The sequence below is a fragment of the Cynocephalus volans genome, chromosome 12 (assembly GCF_027409185.1).
Source record: "Cynocephalus volans isolate mCynVol1 chromosome 12, mCynVol1.pri, whole genome shotgun sequence".
Classification (NCBI taxonomy): domain Eukaryota; kingdom Metazoa; phylum Chordata; class Mammalia; order Dermoptera; family Cynocephalidae; genus Cynocephalus; species Cynocephalus volans.
This window is the reverse complement of record NC_084471.1, coordinates 13,705,194-13,727,186: the sequence shown is the minus strand read 5'-3', so window position 1 is coordinate 13,727,186 and position 21,993 is coordinate 13,705,194. Positions and strand designations below refer to the sequence as shown.

At 52.3% G+C, this 21,993-nt stretch overlaps 1 protein-coding gene across 5 annotated transcripts in view; it reads right to left on the bottom strand.

Moving 5' to 3' along the window:
* The window catches only part of MYH9 (myosin heavy chain 9), a 93,528-nt gene that overhangs the window by 30,782 nt on the left and 40,753 nt on the right, over positions 1-21,993 (bottom strand). For all 5 annotated transcript variants that reach the window (XM_063076378.1, XM_063076382.1, XM_063076381.1 and 2 more), the window contains exons 4-13: positions 12,177-12,204; positions 11,295-11,388; positions 7,065-7,157; positions 6,360-6,423; positions 5,698-5,796; positions 5,145-5,288; positions 4,095-4,190; positions 2,935-3,053; positions 1,362-1,514; positions 153-326 (exon numbers count right to left, since the gene is read on the bottom strand). In XM_063076378.1, coding sequence (XP_062932448.1) covers positions 153-326; positions 1,362-1,514; positions 2,935-3,053; positions 4,095-4,190; positions 5,145-5,288; positions 5,698-5,796; positions 6,360-6,423; positions 7,065-7,157; positions 11,295-11,388; positions 12,177-12,204 — 1,064 coding nt within the window. The remainder of the gene's footprint in view (positions 1-152; positions 327-1,361; positions 1,515-2,934; positions 3,054-4,094; positions 4,191-5,144; positions 5,289-5,697; positions 5,797-6,359; positions 6,424-7,064; positions 7,158-11,294; positions 11,389-12,176; positions 12,205-21,993) is intronic.

The window sequence follows — 21,993 nt, the reverse complement described above, 5'->3', positions numbered from 1 at the left end:
TCTGAGCTCTGGGCTTAGTCCTCCAGGTGGTGCCGACAGGAAGAGGAACCAGACACCTTCACACCCAACACGGAGCTGGAGGGGAGGAGCAGGTGCCGCAGAGGGCAAGCGCGAGAAGCCAGGTCTGAGGTCAAGGCAAGTGCGGTTCTTACTGGCTTCTCGATGAGGTCGATGCAGGGCTGCAGGTCAAGGCCGAAGTCAATGAAGTTCCACTCGATGCCCTCGCGCTGGTACTCCTCCTGCTCCAGGATGAACATGGTGTGGTTGAAGAGCTGCTGCAGCTTCTCATTGGTGTAGTTGATGCAGAGCTGCTCGAAGGAGTTCAGCTGCAGGAGGGAAAACGACATCAGAGAGATGCCAACCTTCCCACTAAGAGCACAGGAGCTCCATGAGGACAGCAGGGAAGGAAGGACCTCCCAGCACCTCAGCACTAATGCCTTCAGAGACTAGACGGTTCTGGGGCCTTCCATGCATCACACCCAGCCGCGTGTGATCTTTACTTTCTGGGGCCCATGGACCTCTCTAGCAGTCTGGTAAAGCCCTTCTCAGAACAATGGGTTTTTTTTTGTTTGGTTGGTTGGTTGGTTTTTCTTATATTCAGCTATGATTTACAATCTTTAATCTTCTCGGTCGCTTAGAACAATGTTTTAAAATGCATAAAATAGATTACCAAGAAAAGAAGTTATGTTGAACTATAGTTATCAAAATATTATGACATACTAATACATTGTGCTTCTTTATTAACGAAAACTAGCCGAGGGCCAAACAACTTCCAAAACTTTCAAGTAAAGGTGAGTACCGCAACGACTAGAATGTGATACAAAAATACCTGATTTCTATTGATGACAGGCCACAAGTACTGCTGATGCAATTGTGGCTTGTATACTTTGTGAAATTCACAGTGGAAAAAAATACATGATTTCCATGAGAGGTTAGCGAAGAAGATGTAACTTTTCCCCATCTGAGTTCTGGTTCCCCTGAACTCTACTATGGATCTCAGGTTAGGAATCTCTGGTCTACCACAATACTCAGTTTTTTCTACTAGACCTCAAAGTCTTTAGAGGCAGGGACAACGTCTTGACCCAACACTCGATAAATATTTGCTGGAAGAATATATAAATAGGGAGCATCAGCCCATGAAACCTCCAGGAATATCACCAAAAGGTCCATTTTCCCCAGCATTTCTGATTGGCAATGGGTGCACTTGTTTAGGCTAAAATATGCCCAGCTGGTGTCCCCATGCACAGGAGGAGACGGCCAGAGCAGACTACTATAGGATCATGGGAAGGAGGAGTCTTAACCAAGGGGAAGGCCAGGGGGTCAAGGAAGCAGCAAGGTGGGTCACAAAGGGCAAAGCTCACATCGAAGATCTCGAAGCCGGCAATGTCCAGGATCCCGATGAACGAGGCGCCCTGCCTCTTGGTCTTGTCCAGAGCTTTGTTGATACGCAGCACCAGCCAGCGGAACATGCGCTCATAGGTGGCCTTGGCCAAGGCCTCAATGGCAAAGTCAGCCTGGGGGGGACACCCGGGGGAACAGTGTCAGGTACAAAGAGTCCTAAAACTTTCTTACCCTTTGCCCCAGTCATTTCACGTTGGGGGCCCTCTCCCAGAGAAACAGCCCTAAATGGGGCGGATTCATGCACAAATATGTTCACTGCAGTGTTACTTATTATAATGACGAAAAATTGAAACAATCAAAATATCCAACAACACAGGCACAGTAAACTTAGATGTCTGCAAAGACCCTTTTCAAATAAAATAAGCTCCAACTTAACTACTACAGAGGAAGTAATAAGATGAATGAGATTTGCTTCAAACTAATACAACGGGGTTGGGGGGAGTAGATAAAATTAAGATAAACCAAAATTGGCCATGAGTTGAAGTGGCCAATTGATGGGCCCAGGGGCGCTTTCATTATTCTCTCTACTCTGTTTTACCTGTGTTTGAAAAGCTCCATAATAAAAAGAGGAACAGAGTAACACAGAATAACAACTATGTTTAAAAAAGGAAAAGAAAAGAAAAGAAAAAGGCTTGCAGGAATCAGCTGTCCAATAATAATCACCATTGGGTAGGGCTATGACAATTTCTTTTCTTCTCTGGACTTTTCTATATTTCTTAAGTGTTCAAGTAGCATTATTGTAATGAAAAAAAATAAACATTCTTTCTTAGTTATCAGGGAAACAAACAGTTGGCAATAATTATGCCCACTGTCTTTTGAAAACAATGTTCTTGTCTCTGGTGCAGTGGCCCTGCACAGAAGCATCGCAGGCTGTCAGCCGCCCAGGGTGCCATACAGCAGATGGTGCCCTTTGCAAAAAGTATTCACCGACGTGAACTTCAAAGTATTTTTGAGAGGTGGGACTGGCACCTTAAAAACCCCCGTGGCCAACGCCATGACAGAAACTAGAAACCCGCAACAAAGGGAGCAGGGGGCCTACACTGGGAGGGACCTCAGCTCCTGGGGGAGGCAGGCACATTCATCTGGCACAAACAAGAAAAGGCTCCTGCTCATCTCTCACCACATGCAGCAAGAAGGCAGGTGGCAGGGAAACAGCCACTGGGCACAGGCTCTGAGAAGATGGAAGCCGCCCCCCTGGCACCAGGAGTCGGCAACAGAAACATCAAGTTCCCACTTATACCAGAGATGGGACATTCCCGCATCCTTGACAACCCATCAGTCTAACAGCGACTCAATGTAAAGCAGCACGATACAGGCTAAAGATGGCACTTCCTACGCAAGAGGCCTTGGCCGTGTCACTAAACTCTGGGGCCAGTGTCTTTGTGTTCTAAATGGGGGTGATGCCACCTTGCTCTCCAAGATGCCGTGATGACTGAATAAGGGAACCCACATGGAAGTGCCCACAGCAGACGGCCCAAACAGCCTCGAACTGCGCAGACGCGGGGACCCGCTCCCCTAGGCACGGGGGCATACCTGTTCTTTAGTCTGCGCCTTCTGGACGTAATCCCGTCCCACCTTGATGCGCGGGGTGAGGATTCCTCTAGTGAAATCGGTCACGTTGATACCCAAGAGGTGGGACACCTTTTGGGCAGCTGATGTTTTTCAAAGAGTAAGGCGGGAAGGGGTAAGAAATTTTAATTAGACCCAACAGAACGAGTCCCTCTGCACGACCTGGGAGCAGACAGGAAGAAAGCTGCGGTGGCCACTGAGCAAACTTACCAGGACAACTGAATCTGGGCCTTCTTTAATAGGGCCACAGACCTCAGCTACCCAGACTGTGTGCGGCCAGCGGGCATGGCAGCCTTTACCTCCACCAAGCCCAAGGGGCAGGGAGGAACACTTTCTTTTGTGTGTGTGTCTTTTTGTGACCGGTAAGGGGATCGCAACCCTTGGCTTGATGTCGCCCGCACCGCGCTCAGCCAGTGAGCACACCGGCCATTCCCATATAGGATCCGAATCCGCGGTGGGAGCGTCACTGTACTCCCAAGCACCGCACTCTCCCGAGTGCGCCACGGGGCCGGCCCTGGGAGGAATGCTTTCTAACAGCAGGCCCTGCAGCAGTTCCTCTGCACATCCTTGGCCACATACCTCAGAGGGTTAAAGCAGGTCCCTACCCCAGAACAGGACTGAGTGGAGGTAGGCCCACCCAGCACTAGAGCAAGGGAACAGCAGGTGGTCCCAGGAGTATCTTTTACAATCCACAAACCCATGTGTAAAATTTTTTAAAGTGCCACCAAGAAAGGCATGTCAAGACTGAATAACTTAAATGGGGTCATCAGCAGCGACCCAAGGAAACAGTGGTGGCTGGGTCAGGTGCAGTAACGACATTGTTCATGATCCTGACATGTTCATGGGCAAAGCTTGCCGTTACATTACAGCTGTAGCAGAAACTACTATTTTAGTAACTGAGACAAGAGGTGGGGTCATTCTGACATTTCCTCTGTGAGAAAAAGCAAGGGCTATGTGCATGTGTATCTTACATCTGTACAAAAAATACAGAGCGATAGACAGCAATAACACACGTAAAATATATAGAGGAGAGTGTCTGGAATTTCTGTAAGACTTTTGCTCCTGAGCAAATCCACATCCAGGCACCCGCCCTCGTACTTCAGGTGAGAGGCCCACGGTGTTACCTGTGTTGTCGGGCATCGATGCCTGGTCGGTGTTCCGCTCCTTCTTGAAGACAATGTTGCCAAGCTGAAGAACCCCTGAGATGACCCGCAGCAAGCCTTCAGGGTGCAAGCAAAGGCAGCTCAGATGCAGACACAGGTGAGAACAAGCCACTGAGAGGGGACAGTTACTCACCCAGGGACCATTAAGAAAGACAGGCCAAGTGGGGGCACCACACTCCCTGGGGCCACAGGGGTGCCATGCCTTGGTCTAAGGGCATGTTGTAGACAGGGACGCCCTAGAAGGCTCACCTCCCTGCCAGTGTGGCCTGTGTCTGCTAGGTCTCTTGTAGACCTCAGCTTCAACATCCCTAAGCTTAACACAAGCTCTGTTAACATTCCCAACATTCCTAAATCTGGACCAAGGACATGCCTCTAGCTCAGGGACCTGCTGCCTACTTTTATAAAGTTTTATTGGAACACAGCCATGCCCATTATTTACATATTGCCTGTGGCTGAGCAAATATGGTTCCAACCCTAACACTCGCTCCACTCTCCCATGGCATGCACTCTGCCCCAAAGTAGACGCAGCTAGAGGAACAGGGTACATTCTCCCCACCCCACATCTTTCTACAGACTAAAGCCTCAAGCAGGTTGAGGACACAAGGACCTCTTTACTCTCCTTCTAGGGGACCAAGAAGACATAGGCATGTTCCACAGTGCTGTTCATCCTGGGCTTCATCAACACAATGAACCTGTCCCCAGCCTCTTCCCTGCCAAGACAGAGCATGAATATGCCACTCCCAGCAAATGGTAAAGGCTGTGGTCATGGACCTGAGCCCTGGGGGTGGTTTATCACCTGTCCTTTGTTGCCCTGTGTAAATGGCCAAAACTCAAACCTGAGGTACTTTTCCCACACACTCAAGGCCTTCCTTCTGGCCTCTACAGGACTCCACAAGAGTTAGTGCCAACAGGAGGCTCTCCCCGGGCCGGTCGGCTACCTGATGCCCCCAAGGGTGCTATGACCAGCCTCGTGCTTCCCCTCCCTCACCCACAGGAGGGCCAGCCCTGTACCCATTTGCTCCTCTTCTGGGATGCCCATAATCCTCATGGCCTCCATGGTCTCCTGGAACATGTCCTTGTCCTGCTGCCCGGGGATGGTGACGTGCCCATTGGACAGAAAGCGGTATTTGTTGTATGGCTCCAACAGGAGGTCAGCTGTAAGGGGTGGAGGGCCAGGGCGGGTTGATGTGGGGTTCAAAGCAGAGGCTCCAGTCAACCTCAAAGGTTTGGGGACCGAGAAACAGACCCTGGGCCCCGAGATGCCCGGAAGCTGCAGAGTGACCGGCAATGCCAGCTTTCCTCAGTGTGGGACACTCTGAGGCTCACACAGCTCAGAAGAGTCTCAGGGCCCCGTGACACACAGCTACACATGTGACACACCGTAGCTCTTCTCTGGTGTGGTCAGAAACAGAAGGGCAAGTCCTTAGGACAGCAAGGACAAGAGCATCTATTCTCGATTCTCCTCCCCAAACCCCCTGTCGAAGTGTTCACTTCCTAAATAGCACCTGTGGCCCAATCCTGGCAGGAGCCCGCACCCCCAGCCCCAGCACCGCCAACTACTCACTCTTCAGGTGCTCTCCCGCCCCTGACAGGAGATAGTAGAAGATGTGGAAGGTGCGCTCTTCCTTGGCTTGGCGGATGGCACGAGACTTCTCCAAAAGATCTTTGCAAGCATTAAGGAGTGACATGAGTGGGAAGGAAGACAACCCCTCTACTTTCCTCTTGTCCCAGCAGTTATCTTCTCAAACCTCACCAGGGAGCAAAAATGGCAAAACAAAGCAAAAGCAAACCACCTTGGTTCTATCCTTCAAGTGGGGTAGCTTGTCCGAAAGAGCAGCCCACAGCCTTGGGAGCCTTATCTATTTAAAGTGTCCTCTTCTTACAAGTGAATGAGGTTAGAATAGTAGAATAGCCTCATAAGCAAAGGCTGTGATGCTGGCCTAGTAGAGAAATAAAGTAGTACCCGCCCAAATGCCACCCTTCTGGGAACCGCCCCAGAAGATCTGCAGCGGTTCCATCCCATTCTCAGCAGAGCTTTATCCTGCCAGTAAGGACACCTGGGCTCTGTGCTGGTTTGCGATGAGCTCATCCTGGTAGACATCCCAACTCCACGGAGGTGTCCTGACAGGCCCATAAAGGGGAAAGTGCTGGAATCGGGAGGCAGCTTCTTCTCTATGGAGGTCACCCTGCAGACCCACAACTCATTCCAATTAACCACAAGGATACAAGTCTCAATGTTGGCTCCTACAATGTAGCCATTGACATCAAAGTTGATGCGAATGAATTTGCCCTAAGAAAAGGCATAAAGAAGTCAGAGGCCCCCTGCCTCAGGGAGCAAGGAAGACGCCAGAGCCTCCCCCTACCTCCAATGGGTACAGCCTGGAAGGAGAAAACTCAGAGACTGCCCATGTGCAGGCCAGGGGTCCACGTGCACACAGTGTCAGCATTCAGGGCTCAGCGGCGCCACACTGCTTGAAGTCAGAAGCCCAGGACTAGCTCAGTCTGCACACAAGTTCCTCCGCAGAGGGGAAGGAGGGGAGGCCAGTTAACTGGATGTGTTCTTCACTGCTTGATCTGTCCCTGGGTACTAACAGCTCAGACGAGCTGTTAACCCATACATATCCCAGCTATGGATACAGGACACACTCTGGGTCCCAGCAGGTAACTCCCTGCTCTCTCGCTGGCTTTTCCCACCTTTTATGAGGGAAGCTGGAGAAACTATTTATGGCCCTCTTCCTTAGGAGGGGGAGGGCAGGTCCACACAGGCCAGAATCTGCTACAGCCCACTCTACACAGAAGGACCCAGGCAGTACCAAGCTTGAACCTCCCCCATTTCTGAGGTGAGAGCTTCCACGTGGAGGCAGCACGTGCCCAAGCTCTGGGTAGGGCACCGTGTACCAAGAGAGCAGGGCAGCATCACCCGCTACTCACGAAACGCGACGAGTTGTCGTTCTTCACGGTTTTGGCGTTCCCGAAGGCCTCCAGGATGGGGTTGGCCTGCAGTAGCTGCCGCTCCAGCTCCCCCTATGAAAGAACCCAGGGACACAGTGAAGGCCCCGCAGCAGCTCGGCCTGTACCGCCAGCCCCACCAGGCAGAGGGGACTGTGGCAGAGCCATGTCTGCAGGCCCAATATGCCAGGAACAGAGGTGTTCATATGGGCTCTGGCGGCCACCACTCCAGCTTCTGACAGGCCCCTGTGTCACTCAGGTGTGACCTTCCCACCAGGCCTTTGGAAACTTGGACTAGTTTGAACTTATTTCCACAACTGACCGTCCAGTAGCCCTAAAAGGGAAAGCAGGAAGCTTCCTTGGCTCTAGGAACATGATGGTAATGGCCCAGACCTGGCCCTGGAAGACCACGTTAGAAAGCAGCACATGAAGTAGGAAGGTGGCACCAGGTTTTCTTGGGGACAGAGTCTCATCTTATGTACACAACTGTTCCTCCCCTCCTTGCGTCTAATCTCATTTGTTTTCCTTGTAGGACAAGGAGACAAGAGAATCTGATCCACAAATAATGCAAGCTCAAAATAATAATAATAATAATTAAAAAAAAAAAAAAGATACAGGCTCATCTTATCTGTGTCCCAACAAACACTTCATTCTTCTTCCTGGTCCTCTGCCTTGCCACCCCCAACCTTCACCCTCCGTGGCAATTGTCTGAGCAGGGGATTAATAAGGCTGACTTTGGGTTCCAAGCTATTTATTGACAACACCAGAAACTCCTACTTGTAGACTCACGGTGCTTTAAGGTGACAAAACACACCCTTACACCTCTCATCCCCAATCCTCGCATCTCATCCCCGGATCATTCAAGGTAGGCAGGACCGTGCAGCCCAGTTTCACAGAAGAGGAAGCTGAGGTTGAGGGACACGGAATGACTTTCCCACGGCCATCCAGTGATCCAGCAAAGCAGGAAGTCAAAATTCAAGGCTTCTATCTAACCCCTGTGAGCACCTGACTTACCCCACCCCTGCCCCAGCCCTATGCAGGGGCTCTACCCTGTCAAGTCAGATTGGCCTTGGAGGCAGCTGCCATCCTCCACAGCAGGCCAGGCAGTAACTAATACTGGCTGAGGAAAATGGGATCTCATTCACCTCAATACCTGGGTACCCTCTAGGGAGAAAGAACATTCCACCAGGGCCAGGCGGGGTTTTGCATTTATTAGCAAGGTTGGAGTCACGCCAGGCTTTTACAGGAACAGCGGCTGCCTGTGAGTGATGAGAAGGAAAACTGGTAGCAGCAAGAGCTCCCAGGAGCATCGTAACTGCAGCCTCCCTAGCACACCTGCCACAGGCGGGCACAGGGCGAGCTCTGGAGCCCGGCCGAGCCAAGCTGGAAGACCACCAGAGACTGGAAGGGGACCAGGCAGAGTGGCCTCCTCCGACAGCCAGCCCAAGCCAGGGCTCTCCCAGGACTGGGGAAGCCTTCCATTTGCGGCCCATACTGGTAAGTGAAGGTGTCACTCTGGTGCCCTGTCCCTGAAGGAGGACCAGTGGGGCTGGGGCAGGGGTCAAAGCCACAAAGCAGGCTCTACATGTGCACTGGGCACCAGTGGAAGCTGGACATGGGCGGGCCTGGGAAGCCAGCTGAGGCAGACCACAGCGCCAGATTTGGATGAGAGCTGCTCCTCCACCCACTAAAACGTTCCTCTCAAAGCATGGCCGGGCTGCCAGTCTGGTTGCGCTGCTCCCGTTCCTGCACACATATGGGAGCTAGGCCCTACCAGAGCCCGCCCCAGCTTGGAGGCACATGAAGGCCATTTGAGACCACCCGCTGTTTGGGATCACACACTGTCACCCTGGAGAGTGGGACTGCCGAGCACCTCAGGAGTGACCACTTGGGATTCCAGAGCAGAGCTCCCTGCTGACAGTGGTGATGGGAAACCTAGGTTTTTTTCTTAACTGACATCTAATGGGGCCAAGAAGAGACTTTTATTTTTCAATGAAATTGGTATAACATGAAATGCTGAGGTTCTGTATGCAGTGTCTGCTCGTAAGGTTTGGAATTGCCTGTCCGGTTTCTGAAGAGATTTACTGGGTGAGGTTTCTGTCAGTGAGCTCCGACTAGTGCATAAAAACAGATGGGGAGGGGGGATGTGTCAAGGTCACTGTTCAGACTATGGAAGTCTACATGGAACATCCCTTCACCCCAGCTCTGCTTTGCCAACCTGCATCCCTGGCTGAAGGCAGGTCCCCCCCACAGCAAGGGAAGGTCTTGTGGTCTTGGGATGACCAACTCGGCCACAGCAAGCGAGAGACAGAGAGAGCACTCTCTCAGATTATGCTCCAACAGGCCTCCGAGTACAAAACCGGCAAACCAAGTGCACAAGTGTCTTGTGCCTCAGCTGCAGGCGGAAAATTAAAGTACGGCTTCAGGCAAGGAAATCAACCAAGCTAATCAATGGTCTTTTACACTGAGGGCCTGAGCAGTAATCTGAAGCCAGAGACAACCTGTTCAACCACTCTGGTTGGACACAGAGCCAGGGAAAACACACCACATTCTGACAATTTTGCTGCCACTTATCAGCTCCCCACCACCACCATTTGTGCTAAGTGCTTGGGGCCCGCCTTCCCCTCCACAGCCCTAGACACATGGCCCTATTTTATTGCTCTCTAACTGTGGTCCTGTCTCCAGTCCTCCAGGGCACGGACTCCAATGTCACCCTCCAGAGAACCAGTCACATACTAGGTATTCAATAAATAGTTGGGAAATGGATTTTACTGTAAATTCAGAGATGGAAAACCACAGCTAGAGAACTCCTAACCTCACAGCTCTCCTTTAAAAATAGACCTCCTAAAATGAATGGGGAAAGGGGGGTAGGAGGAGAGAGAAAGAGAGAAAAAGAAACTTTATTAGTTTCTAAATATAACTCCTGACGCCCTGTGGAAAAAGATTCGGAATGTCCTGAGAAGCTTGGCACATGAAAAGTTACTTTTGGTTCGATTCCAGAAGACTGTACTCATTAGGACATTCTGCAGGACGCACCCCAGGTCTGCATGCAGAGACACACGCCCCTACTTACTTACAAACGCCGCACACAGCACACCAGTGAGGTGGAGCCACTGAGAGTGGCAGAGGTCCCCTGATGGTTTCAGGGGACAGCACTGGCGCTTAGGTTTCACAGCAGAGTTTAAGAGTGTGTGCTTGCGAAAAAGAGAGAGAGCACCCCACAGTCATGCTTAAGACTGATCCCCCGCCATCTCTGGAAAATTCCAGTGTGGGGCCTCCCCAGCATTGCTTGCAACCGGCATGGTGGTGGCAGGTGAGGGACGGCTGTCTGCATCTGGCCTGGACCATTAAGCGTGTGGGACTCCAGGACAAAGGATTCCTATTCCCCATGCTGAGGCCAAGACTCTGCACAGGGCATGACAGGAGTTCCTGAGAACAGCTAGGTGATGGGGCTGTACCAACTCTGCAGAAGTTGTCATTTCAGAGTGCACGAGAGGTCACTGTGTGTCACACTCAGCCCCTCCTCCCAAGACAGTCAGTGAGCTGAGCCTATGAAAAGAGTTCTAGCTGCAGAAAGTGACAACAGTGTGGAGTGAAAAGCTGCTCAGGAAAAAATACAGAACTCAAGGGCACACGATGGGCAGAAAACGCATTCCCAGTGCAGAACGTGCAGTAAACGTGCAGCTCACCTAGCCAGGACGCTGCTGAGTTCCACCATAATCCACCAAGAGGGAGAGGGAAAAAAAGGGAAGTGAGATGACTTTATGACTTTCCAATGACCCTTACTCCCTTTGCTGGGGGCTGTCCCCCCAGAGGCATTTCAACAGCAGGGAAAAGAAACAGATACAAAGGAAGGCCTGCCCGAGACGCTTCAAGCCTTCGTCATCTGCAGACCAAGTCTTGGAATCTTGCGTCCAGCCTCAGAGGCGGAGGACCCACAGCAATTAACTGCAAACGCCAAGAGTGCTGTTATGCAAACCTCAGGACATCTCCTGTTTCCACAGCAACTCAGAAAGTTAGGATGCCGGGGGCGGGATGGGCTTGCTGCCACTAGACCACTCCCAAGATGGCTAAGATGCTGCCCCAAAGAAAGTGGGCCCAGTCTCTGCTCCGTCCCCCAAAGCATCCTCATTTAAAGCCCAAGCTATGATCTTCCTCAATCATCCCACGGAGGCCCAGCAAGTGGTCACAAGGAGGAAGGCCGGCACCCACCTGATCCTTCTTGCTCTTGTGTGAAGAGGCCACGTGAGCCAGGTACTGGATGACTTTCTTGGTGTTCTCCGTCTTGCCAGCTCCAGACTCACCCCTGCCAAGAGAGCCACGCCCTTGAGCTCTGCCCCTTCCCCCGCATGCTCAACTCCTACCCCTCTGCCATTCTGTTGGGTACCCATGAGGGACCCAACACCTACTGGTGGAAAAAGGGACAGCCAGATAAATGCTAAGTTCTGGAATCCTCACTCAGTCCATTTCCCATGACTCTCCAGAGGCCGGACAAAAGTAAACTTACATCCCCTGCCTGCCCTGGTCACTTGGCAGCCTTCACAGCCAAATGTTTTAAGAATCAGTTTTAGCAGCTGTTGACTTACGGGTCAAAGGCACTTATACATGTTCCTTTGAAACTTCACTTGAAGGAATGTTGTGTGCCATTAACTCCCTCGGCAATGAGGTTTATTTATCTCCTTGTGAAGTTCAGAGGGTAAGTGTGAGAGGCCCCAGTGTCTGTTAAATCCAGGTAAAAAAAGCCACCATTCATAGCCTGAAGGAAGGCCTTCTGCTCAGGAGTCACACAGAGCCCATCAGTTCCCAACGGTATTCTGTCGCGAGGACTCTTGGGTCCTCTCCGCCATAAAGCCCACCCCGCCTGCCCACTGGCTCCTCTGAGGAAGGCCGAGTCAATCTTTGGCCATGACATCCAGTTCCTCATGCTGTGACACCACTTAAGAAGCAAGCATACGACCCTAAGTCCTGTCCCTCGGGGAAGCAGACGAGGGGGCCTCAACTAGAACGAAGCTCATCGACCCAGGTCTTAGGTCCTCGAGAATAAGAACAGATCAGGTGAAAACAAGGCCCCCCATTGCCCAGAGAAACACTTACGTGCACAAAATGGACTGATCTTCTCGGTCTGAAAGGAAGGAGACATGGGATTAACTTTCACCAGATACAACAGCCTCTCCCCCAGCCTCGCCCCCAGCTCCTGAAGAGCTGCCAATTCCCCAGACGCCAGCACAGAGGCTCCCGCGCCACCCTTGCAGGTGTCCTCACAACACCCCACACAGGCTGACCGTTGCCTCCCTCGGGGAGAGGAGTACCAATGGGTGGCAACGGCTCCCACCTCCCAGAGCTCAGGCTGCCCCCCCCACACTGCCCACTCCCCCCTCCTACAACCCAGAATAGATCTGGTTCTCCCAGCTTATAGAAAACCAATCTGTGAAAAGCTCCTCAGGAGCCTACGCACTGACAGCTCAGGTGGGGCCTGCCCTTGTGTGTCTGTAACTGGGGGTTCACACTGTGAGACATAAGGCCTGTATACTAAATACTGTCCCCATCTCAGGAAGGAGCACCATCTAAGAGACCAGGAGAGCAGGGGTGACAAAGCCTGGTGCTGCAACGGGACAGGCCTGGGATAAGAAGCCACCTCACGTGTGGAGTATGAAATGTGGGACAGGTGTGCAGCCTTGTCTCAGCCCCAGACCCTCCTCGGGACAAAAGCACGGTGGGACCAGCATCGTGTCCAGCTCGTGGAAGGTGCTCAGTGATGTCAGTCTGAAGGCAGCTTGGAAAGAATAACACCTTCTGATGAGTTTCTGTGACAACTTGTTCTCTAGGCCTGGGTTTGGGGAAATTTCGGTGACTATCCCCAGCTCTATGAGCCGCTCAGCAAGTAAGGGTGTAAATACTCACTCTCCCTGGGTATGGGCAGGACAGTAATGCCCACACTACAAAAACTACGTTTGACTGAAACACTTTAAGACATTTTGGATGATCCAGTGCAGTGTTGGGTGTCCAATCTTCAGCAATGGCCCAAAATACAAACTCTTTTTATTCCCTTTTCATCCCACCCCATATAACATCCCCACTCCCCTTGAATTTAAACTGGTCTGAATCCAGGATCAGGCTACTGACTAATGTGTAAGCTGTGGGGAGGTATTTAATTCTGAGTTTCCATATCCACAAAGTAAATATGCTGCTAACTACCCTGCAAGATTATTTTGAAAAATACAGGGGCTGGCCAGTTAGCTCAGCTGGTTAGAGCATGGTATTGTCACACCAAGGTCAAGAGTTTAGATCCCCATACTGGCCAGCTGCCGAAAGAAAAAAGAAAAATGCAAGTAACGCATGAAACGGACCTGGAGTGGTACCCTGTAAATGGAGTGAGCTTCTCAAATGGCTGGTGTCTATTGACTTCTCCATCATGAAGTCACCGTGATGAGGGGTAGTGGCATTGTCAGGGTCGTGGGAGTACCAGCAGAAGAGGACTAGTCGCTGTCAGCACCAGTACTGGACAGAAGCATGGATGTTGGTGATATGAGAAGGACACGCTCACTGGCTCTCACCGCCAGCTCAGGGCCCAGTGTGACTAGGCACTGGGAGAATGACTCATTGCATTCTGTGTGCGTGGCCCCAGGCGATGGATTTAGCTGTTCAATACCAGTGGACACCAACCAGCTGGGTCACCTGCCTCTTCCCAAGGAGAGCTTTCTAGGGTCCTGATCTCGGCAGCATGTGGGATGGGCATTTACTACCATCTCTTCTCCTGTCTGCCAGTCATTCCAGAGGGAAAGAGGGAGACCGGAGAGAAAGAAGAAAAAACAAACCTCACGGCCAACACAAACAACAGCTGCCCCTGCCCTCAGCTGCCCCTCCCAGCCCCCTGAGAAATACCAACAGGGTGGGGTGCCAAGAGAATTCACACAAATACACCCCACACCTTGCTCACAGATGTGGCAACCACTCAGGGGCAACCTCGCTCCCCCTCATCTTGTCTTTCTCAAAAAACAGAGTACTTCAAGCCTGCACATCAAGGACAGAGATTAGAGCTTGGCAGAGCCTTGGTGAGTTGGACGGGCGGACAGAAGGGAAGTGGGCGGCAGGGGCTACAGGCTGAGAAGACGGAGGAGTTTTCATCACCTGCTCCCTAACAACAGCGCGGAAACCGATAAGGGTATGGAACCGCAGGGCCTCCCCTCCCCCACCACAGCTCCCTGCGGTCTGCTCCAGCTGCAGGCATGTTTAGTCACCAGCTGCACAAGCAGGCAAGAATGTACCTGCGCGTGCTGGCAAGTCATGTGCAGCAACGGCCCGATGCTACCATAAAAGGAAACATTCACCATCCCTCCCAGAAGGAACCGTTTTCCCAGGGTTGTCCAACCCGAGTCTGGGATGGCTGGAATTCCTCTAATTGTGTGAGGAGGAGTCAGAGTCTTCGCTGCTGAACAACAGGAAGCAGAGCCCCCAAACATACATGCACAGGCATGCTCACGTGGGCGTGTGTACACACAGAGACATGTGCATAGTTGCACACGGACACTGTGCACGGAGACACACAGACACAAAGGCATCTGTGCATACACACCATCACAGACACACATACACAGGCATACACAGGCACGTGTACAAAGAAACATAAATGCACACACACACAGGCATGTGCACTGGTACACACAGACATGTACACAAGGCGCACAGCCACACATGCACACACAGGTCCATGTACACAGACACACACATTTGCAAATACAATGACAGGCACATGTATACAGAGATGTACATGGACACACCCATATGTACACGCAGACACATGCACAGGCACACGCACACATAGAGGCCTGCACACAGTCCAAATTTGGAAACTCCAGGGCTGAGCTCATTCTCTAGCCTCCGCTGACCCCACCATCCTCACAGTTCTTCCCCTCCTCTGCATTTTCACCTCCTGTTCCTAAAGCCAGGCTACCAGTGTCAAAACAGTCTCAATACACATGAAAGAAATCTTCACTTGCTTTGCCAGAAACATTCATTTGTGCCTTAGGAAGGAGGAAGATGGGAGGCCTTCCTTGTTTCTTCACCTCTTGCCCCACGACTTAGGGCCCCAAATCCACCTGCCCAGAGTGAGCCACACTATGACCCCTTCCATCCGGAAAGGTCTTTCCAATGTTCACAGAAGGTTTTAGTCTGTTGTCTTGAGTGGCCTCACAACAACCTCACAGGGCAGACATGGCAGGCACATTGTCCCTGTTCTGCATGAGCCTTTTCTCACAGTTCTTTCAGATTTGTTCCTGATCCCAGAAGCATCTCTTCTGGGTAGTGAGATGGTTAGAACTTTCAGCAACCAGTGGGCTCTTGGACTGACTCAGTTTACTCTGCCACCTGCCCCCACACCCCCACTCCGTGCATTCTGGCGGGGACCCTCCTTGGCAACTCATTCCATCAAACCTCCCCACACTGTCACCTCACAGGATGAGAACAGAGTCCAGCCCAATCTGCTTGTTTTGGTTCAAGTCTGTATTTGGACCTGTGTGGCTGATGTAAAAATGCCCTTCCTTCCTCTCACCAGAGGAGACCTGGGACCTGGGGAGCCCACAGCCACGGGGATGAGCCTCTTCTGGGACACAGGCTTCCCTGGCAGATAAAGGCCTACCCTTTCCCCTAGCCTACCTAGTGCCTGAACACTCTGCCCCAGCCCCCATCTCGGTGGGAGTGGGGTAGAGACAGGACTACGAGTCTCTCTGCAGTGGCTTCCAGACTTTCCAAAAAGCAGCAACCACCTTTCCTCAGATAAAATCTTCCCAAATCCCTGAGCAGGGGACAGTGGGTGATGGAGGCAGTGTTCCTCAGAGCAGTTTGACAACCATGGTCCAATATTCTGGAACAACTCCCGAGAGGAGGAAGCACAGACTGCGAGCCCTGACCCTGCCTTCCAATGATGGCTGAGCGGCCCCACGCAGAGGGGTTTGCTCTGGTTCATCCTGGCCCAGTGCATCTCTAGGCTCTCCAGTGAGCACCTTCCCGGAACTACAAGACTTTCATAAGTTACACATTCAGTGACCAGGCCATTCTTTCCTGGATTTTATTTTAAACCAGACATGCCCCGAGGCCAGCTAGGCGGTGATGTCACCTGAGCCAGTATGGCCATCCAGCATGGACAGGTGTTTCTAGCCAGCTCAGAAGGCTGGGCTCAGGTGGGAGGAAGGGAAACCTGACCGCAGCTATTTGGCCCCAGGTACAGATTCGGCCGAGGGCCTTATCGCTCACTTCCTCTGTGAGAGAAGCTACAGCTCCTTCTTGTCCATAAAAGGCCACGAGGCTCACACAAAAGTGACATCAGCCTGACAGGAAGCTCAGAAGGAAGGGAGAGGGCCTGGTTCCCCAGCAGCAGCCGCCACCGGGCCTGACTCATCACCACGCTTACTGGGATGAGGCCTCCCGAGGTTCCGGCCAGAGCTGCTCCATCGGGCCTCTGCCTGGGAGAGTGCCCATCCATGGGACCCTTTCTGTGGGTCGACTGCGTTTCTTGAGAACTGACTGAGAGGTGGATATGGGCCAAAACAAAAAGAAAGGAAAGAGCAGTTTCGGGTTGGGGTGAGGCTGACGGGATGATCCATGACAAATGCATCTGAAACTTCCCACAACCGAAGTGGTCTTCTGTTTCCATGAAAATTCCAGAGCAGACTCTGGGGGTGGTCACTGTGTGCAGACTACATCAGTGTGGTGACCCCTGCCCCATGGTGCTGGGTTGGGGAGCCTCAGGCTGCCCTAGGCAGACTCCTAGACTCTACAGTCACTTCTCCCGAAGACCCTTTTGTAGATAGTATTGGGTCTCAGGGGGCCCAAGAGCAAAGTACTTCCAAAGTATTTGACCTATAGGGTTCAAGCTCAGAACTCAGGGCTGCAACAGCCTTAAAGAGCATCTGGTTCAGTTGTCTCAACCTAGGGATCAAGGCACAGAGTCCCAAGAAACTCTATGACTTGATCCAATCCTAGGAGCTGGGCTGAGAACCCAGGCCTCTGTATGCCTAGTCCTTCCCCAACTCCTCCCCATTGAGAGCTCCTACAGGCAGGGCAGCTGGTACCACCCACAGCCCTACCTTGGAGCTGCAAAGAAAGGGCCAGCGACATTGTCACATGAGACATGGGCTCTCAAGCTCATCTGCTACCCTCTCCACTGCCAGCCCAATTCACAAGCTTAGGGGTAAGAGGCAAATAGAGAGGTGAGAGAAAGCAGCTGCAAAACACTGCTTCACACGAGCAGAGGCTGAGCTGGATGCCGAGCAGGGAGGCCTCGTGTCCTGGAACCTACTGGCTGCCTGCCTAGCAATAAGCCAGCGAAGGAGGAGGAAGCCCCTGCTGGTGGCACACGAAGCGCTTTCCAGGGCACAAAGGTGGGCCAGACTGAGGGAGACGCTCGCTCAGCAGCCGTACAAGCCAGAAGCTGGTTCCACTTGGCCCAGCGCCTCCACCCACAGACCCATGCTCACTTCAGGAAGGACCTGGGTTTGAACCTGCTGAGGAGGCCCAAGTCCCCAGGTACAGGAGGCAGGGCACATGCAGCCCTCCCCCTGGACACCCTGGGTAATTAGAAAGAAGCTCGAGAGACTGCTCTGAATTTTCACTGTCAGAGAGCAAGCAAGGGCCCATGCAAGCCTTCTCTTGTCCACAGTGGCTCAGCAGAACATAGGCAATTTCCCTGAGTATGGGCAAGCCTGCCAGAGAGAGAATGTACTCCTTGTGCGGCTGCTGAGAAGACAGCTCTAACAGGTTTTTAGGCTGGAGGGAAATTCAAAAGCCAAGTGCGCGTGCTGACCTCCTGCAGCAAATGCCATCAGGACACTCCAAGGAACCTGACTGGGAGATCAGCTCTGCCTTAGTTTTACCCAATATTCCTCTTGCAGAAAAGAAAAGCCAGCAGGAGGGGGCCCTTGCTAAAACCTGTGCAGAGAGGAATGAGCCACAGTTCACAGATTTGCAGAGGGCTGGGCTCTCAGCAAGGGAGCGAGGGGAGAATGAGAAGGAAGGACAACGGGAACCACACAGGGAGCAAGACGGACACAGCAAAGCCATGCTCATGACAAACCTGGCCCCCAGTTGGAGCACAAACAGCCCTGCAAAGAAAACTACTGGCTTTATGAAACTCCCCTTCAGTGGGTTGAGTCAAATGTGCTTGAGAGTACCCAGAAGACCAACGCTAAGAGATGAACTGTGACAGTGCAGGAAGAGGCTTCCTGAAGAACCCAGTGGCTCTGGCTGCCTTGGAGAAGGGGTAATCAGTCTAATGAGAGGCATGCTGGCAACTTTCAGGCCAGAATTTGCTCTTGGAGCAGAGCTCATACCTCCTTTCCTTCAACCTAGACCTGTGCCCCATCGTTATTTCTGGACCTGCTCATGGTGGATAGACAAGATCTTCGAGAAGAGTCACAAAGCCCCAGCTGGAATGACATCTTTGCGTCCCAGCCAGCACTGTGTGTTTGCCAAAAGAACATCTTGTGTCCTCAAGAGGTTATCACAAAGGACAATACTGGGCCAATAGCCTTGGTTAAGACCAAAGAAATCTTATAGAAGCCACTTACAGAATCCCAACATTTATACCCATGGACTTTCAGCTCCTTTAATCTCTCTTTAGATTGAAGAAACTATTTTTGTTCTCAACTGATAGCTTAATTCTAGAAATCAGGTAGATAAAGGAAAGCAACCCTTTTCCCCGAACATACCACTCACTGTTCCACCTTGAAATATCGGGACACAGTTCTACAGGCGTCTCAGAGCCAGAACGTGAGAGAACAGGAAAAACAGGCTGGTACATGGAAGTCACCAGGCAGCAAGAGAGGAACTCGCCAAAGGAGGTCAGAAGCACCAAATGGATTAGCGAGTAGGAATTTTACAGGTGAGTTTTTGCTGTGTGTTGGGGGTGTGGGTTTGGGGGATGGGGAGTAAGGAAAACATTGGGCCAAGTTTTCAACCACCCCAAAGTGTCAGGTCCCGAAGGGGCTCTTCTTTCTTGCCTCCCACTCAGCTGGCTCAGAGCAAAGCACAGTAGGCATGTTGGGTCGGATTGAAAGGAGAAAAGCAAGCTTAAAGCTGAATCCTTGAAAAGGATCCATTCACCACAGGTTCCTCTTCTAGAAAGAAGATTTTCTAGAAATGAGACCAACAGGCCTGACCACATCATGGTTGAGCAGCCGCGTCCAGGACCAGGCAGGACAAGGAGTCTGCTTGGACAACGCCTCCTCTCTCCAGCCCGGTGCTGGGCGGGGGCCTGGGGCCTGCTGGTGGCAGTGCCTCACGGTCCACCCACAACACAGTGACCAGAAGAGTGTTTCGGTGCTGCGGAAGAATTGACTCTGGAGCGTGTCCACCAAGGCCACATTGGCCCCAGACCTTGGTGCTACGTGGACTAGACCAGACAAGTCAGAGACTGCGTCTGCTACCCACGCTGGTGTGTTCTGCAGTCGCTGCAGGGGAAGGCGGCTGTGACATGTCACTTCCTGTGCCTGTTGCTACTTGGAGTCTCTGCGAGGTGATAAACAGCCCGCCTGGAGAACACACTGCGATATCACCTTTGTTAAGCAGGGAGGGAGTGGATGCCAAGGAATGGCGAGTTGAAGGTTCCAAGGAAGGCCGGGACAGGTCAGCCAGAAACTGTCTTCAGACTCCTGGTGTCCACTTCTAACAGGACTTACCACAGGCCAGGCATCATGTGCACAGTCTTGTTTCTTTCTTGTCACACCCTACCAAGTAAGTTGTATTAAGCCCAAGAGGCAGACAAGAAAACGAAGGCTCAGTCGGAACAAGTTAACTGATTCTGGGCAGTCACAGTCAGAAAATGATGGAGCCAGAGTCCTACTCAACACAGTCCAGACCCGCGGTCTCTGCACACCACACTTCCTCCAGTTCACAAGGCAAGTTCCTCAGAAGCTAAGGCTGAAAGAGGCCCAGCGGACCCTTCCTGGTGGCCTCCAGAAGGCCACGTCCTTGATCAAAGCCCCCATCCCTACCCCAGCAGCCCTCAGGGCTCAGGGGGCATCCCTCCAATGTGCTGGGATTCTCACTCTCATCTTGACATTGATTTCCTGCCTCTGGGAACTCCACAGCGGCCTCTTCTAGGCAGGGCCCACGGCCTGTTGGCTGCACACTCTCTTAGAGTGCCTGGCGCGCAGTAGGTGCTCAGCTAGCACAGGGGCAACCATGCACAGGTATGGGGCACACCCCTCCTCAGTGAGGCCACACTGCCTCTACAGGCACATGCGGACTGATGCACAGAGCCCAGCCCCAGACCTCCCAGCAGACAGCGGGGCCTTTGTGTGCTGGTGGCTGGCAGGGCTCATAACCTCCTGGCCGGCACGTTCCTGCTTAAGTGGAGTCATCACATCTGTGGCTTTCTGCTGCTCTCGTTCCTCAGCTGCCGTCCTGGTGTGTCTGTTCAAAATCATGCCTTACTGTACCCTTGAAGCACTTCCCTAGCCTCTAATGAACATGGCACCTTTCCTGAGAGAGCCCTTGGAACGCAGACGGTTCCACAGGAGCGATGACCAGCAGGGCCGGGACAATGTGGAGAGAGGGGACGGGAGGGCCTCTTATCCCCCTAATCTGCACCTGACCACAGAGCCGGGGAGAAGAATTCCTTCAAGAACAAGCTATAGAAATGAGGGCAGCAGTGCCTGTGGCCAGCAGCTGGGGGGTTAGGCACCAGGACGGGGGGACCCACAGACCCTGGTTTCTGAGCTGACTCTCTGCAGGCCTTTGGACAAGTCAGTGAGCACCTCTGGGTCTGTCTGTCCCTTTACCTGTGAATTAGAAGGTCTGTGAAGCACCAAAGAAGCACAAAAATTCTACCCTTCAGTGTTTGCCCAAAAACATTTGTCAACCACCAAGAGAACTGTGACACTCACTGGGCACTCTGGGCAACTACTCAGTCACCCCTGCTTCTGCTGCAGCTTCCACTGAGAAGTGGAGAAGGGCGGGGGGGATTAGCACAGAGCGAAGGGTTAAATAGTATTCTGATTAGTTTAGGCTTGGAATGAAAGCCGACCCTGCTGCGGCTCCCCTAGAAATGCTGGGGCCTCATTAAAATGCCATAAAGTCACTCAAAGTGAACTAAACCTGGCATCCTAGCTAATTACCATAGAAGGGGCTTTTTCTACTCTTGCCAGAGAGATAACTGAGCTCAAGTCAAATTCTTCAACTGGCCAGTTCTGCTGTAAGGACACACACCTTTACCCACAGGGGCAGGTCCCAGCAGGCCTGGGCCTCAGGTAGCCAGGAGCACCCCCTCCCAGCCCAGTCGGGCCTTTTACAGACCATGTGCTGCTCCTGACTGAATTCCACAGGCAGCCCCTTGAATCTGCCCTGAGACACACCCCTATACCCCCCCCTCAAAGCTGCTATGGGCACTGGTTCAAAGCCTTCAGTACCGTTACAGAATCCTAAGAAACAGTCCAATCCCTGAGGCAGGAAGATCCAGCAATGTCCCTGACAACAAATTAACCAAATGGGAAAGCCAGGATTGGGTGGGTGAACCAACCATGTCACCACAACTTTAATTAAACCCACGGCTGGGGATTAAAACAACAAACAAGACTGTGCCGGGCACGTCTGGGCTGCGCTGTAACCACTTATTGACACGGACCCGCCAGCCTTTCCACGGGATCCAACCTCTACGGTGCCTTCCCCGACCACCTCAGGCCTCAGCAGCCACACCTTCCTCTGAACTCCCAAGACACCTGACACCTGCCACAGTCGTGCTGGCACCAGGTGTAGGTAGCAACTTGTCTTCATATGTAGCCACGACCACAGATCTCTGTCTACAAACATGTTTCATGTCTCCACTTGTACTGCCAGGGCCCCAGTGACAGGATAATGTACCAAGCCTCTTAGCATTCTGGCACTTTCGATCTCCATGTCCTAATCCAAGGCACCATGT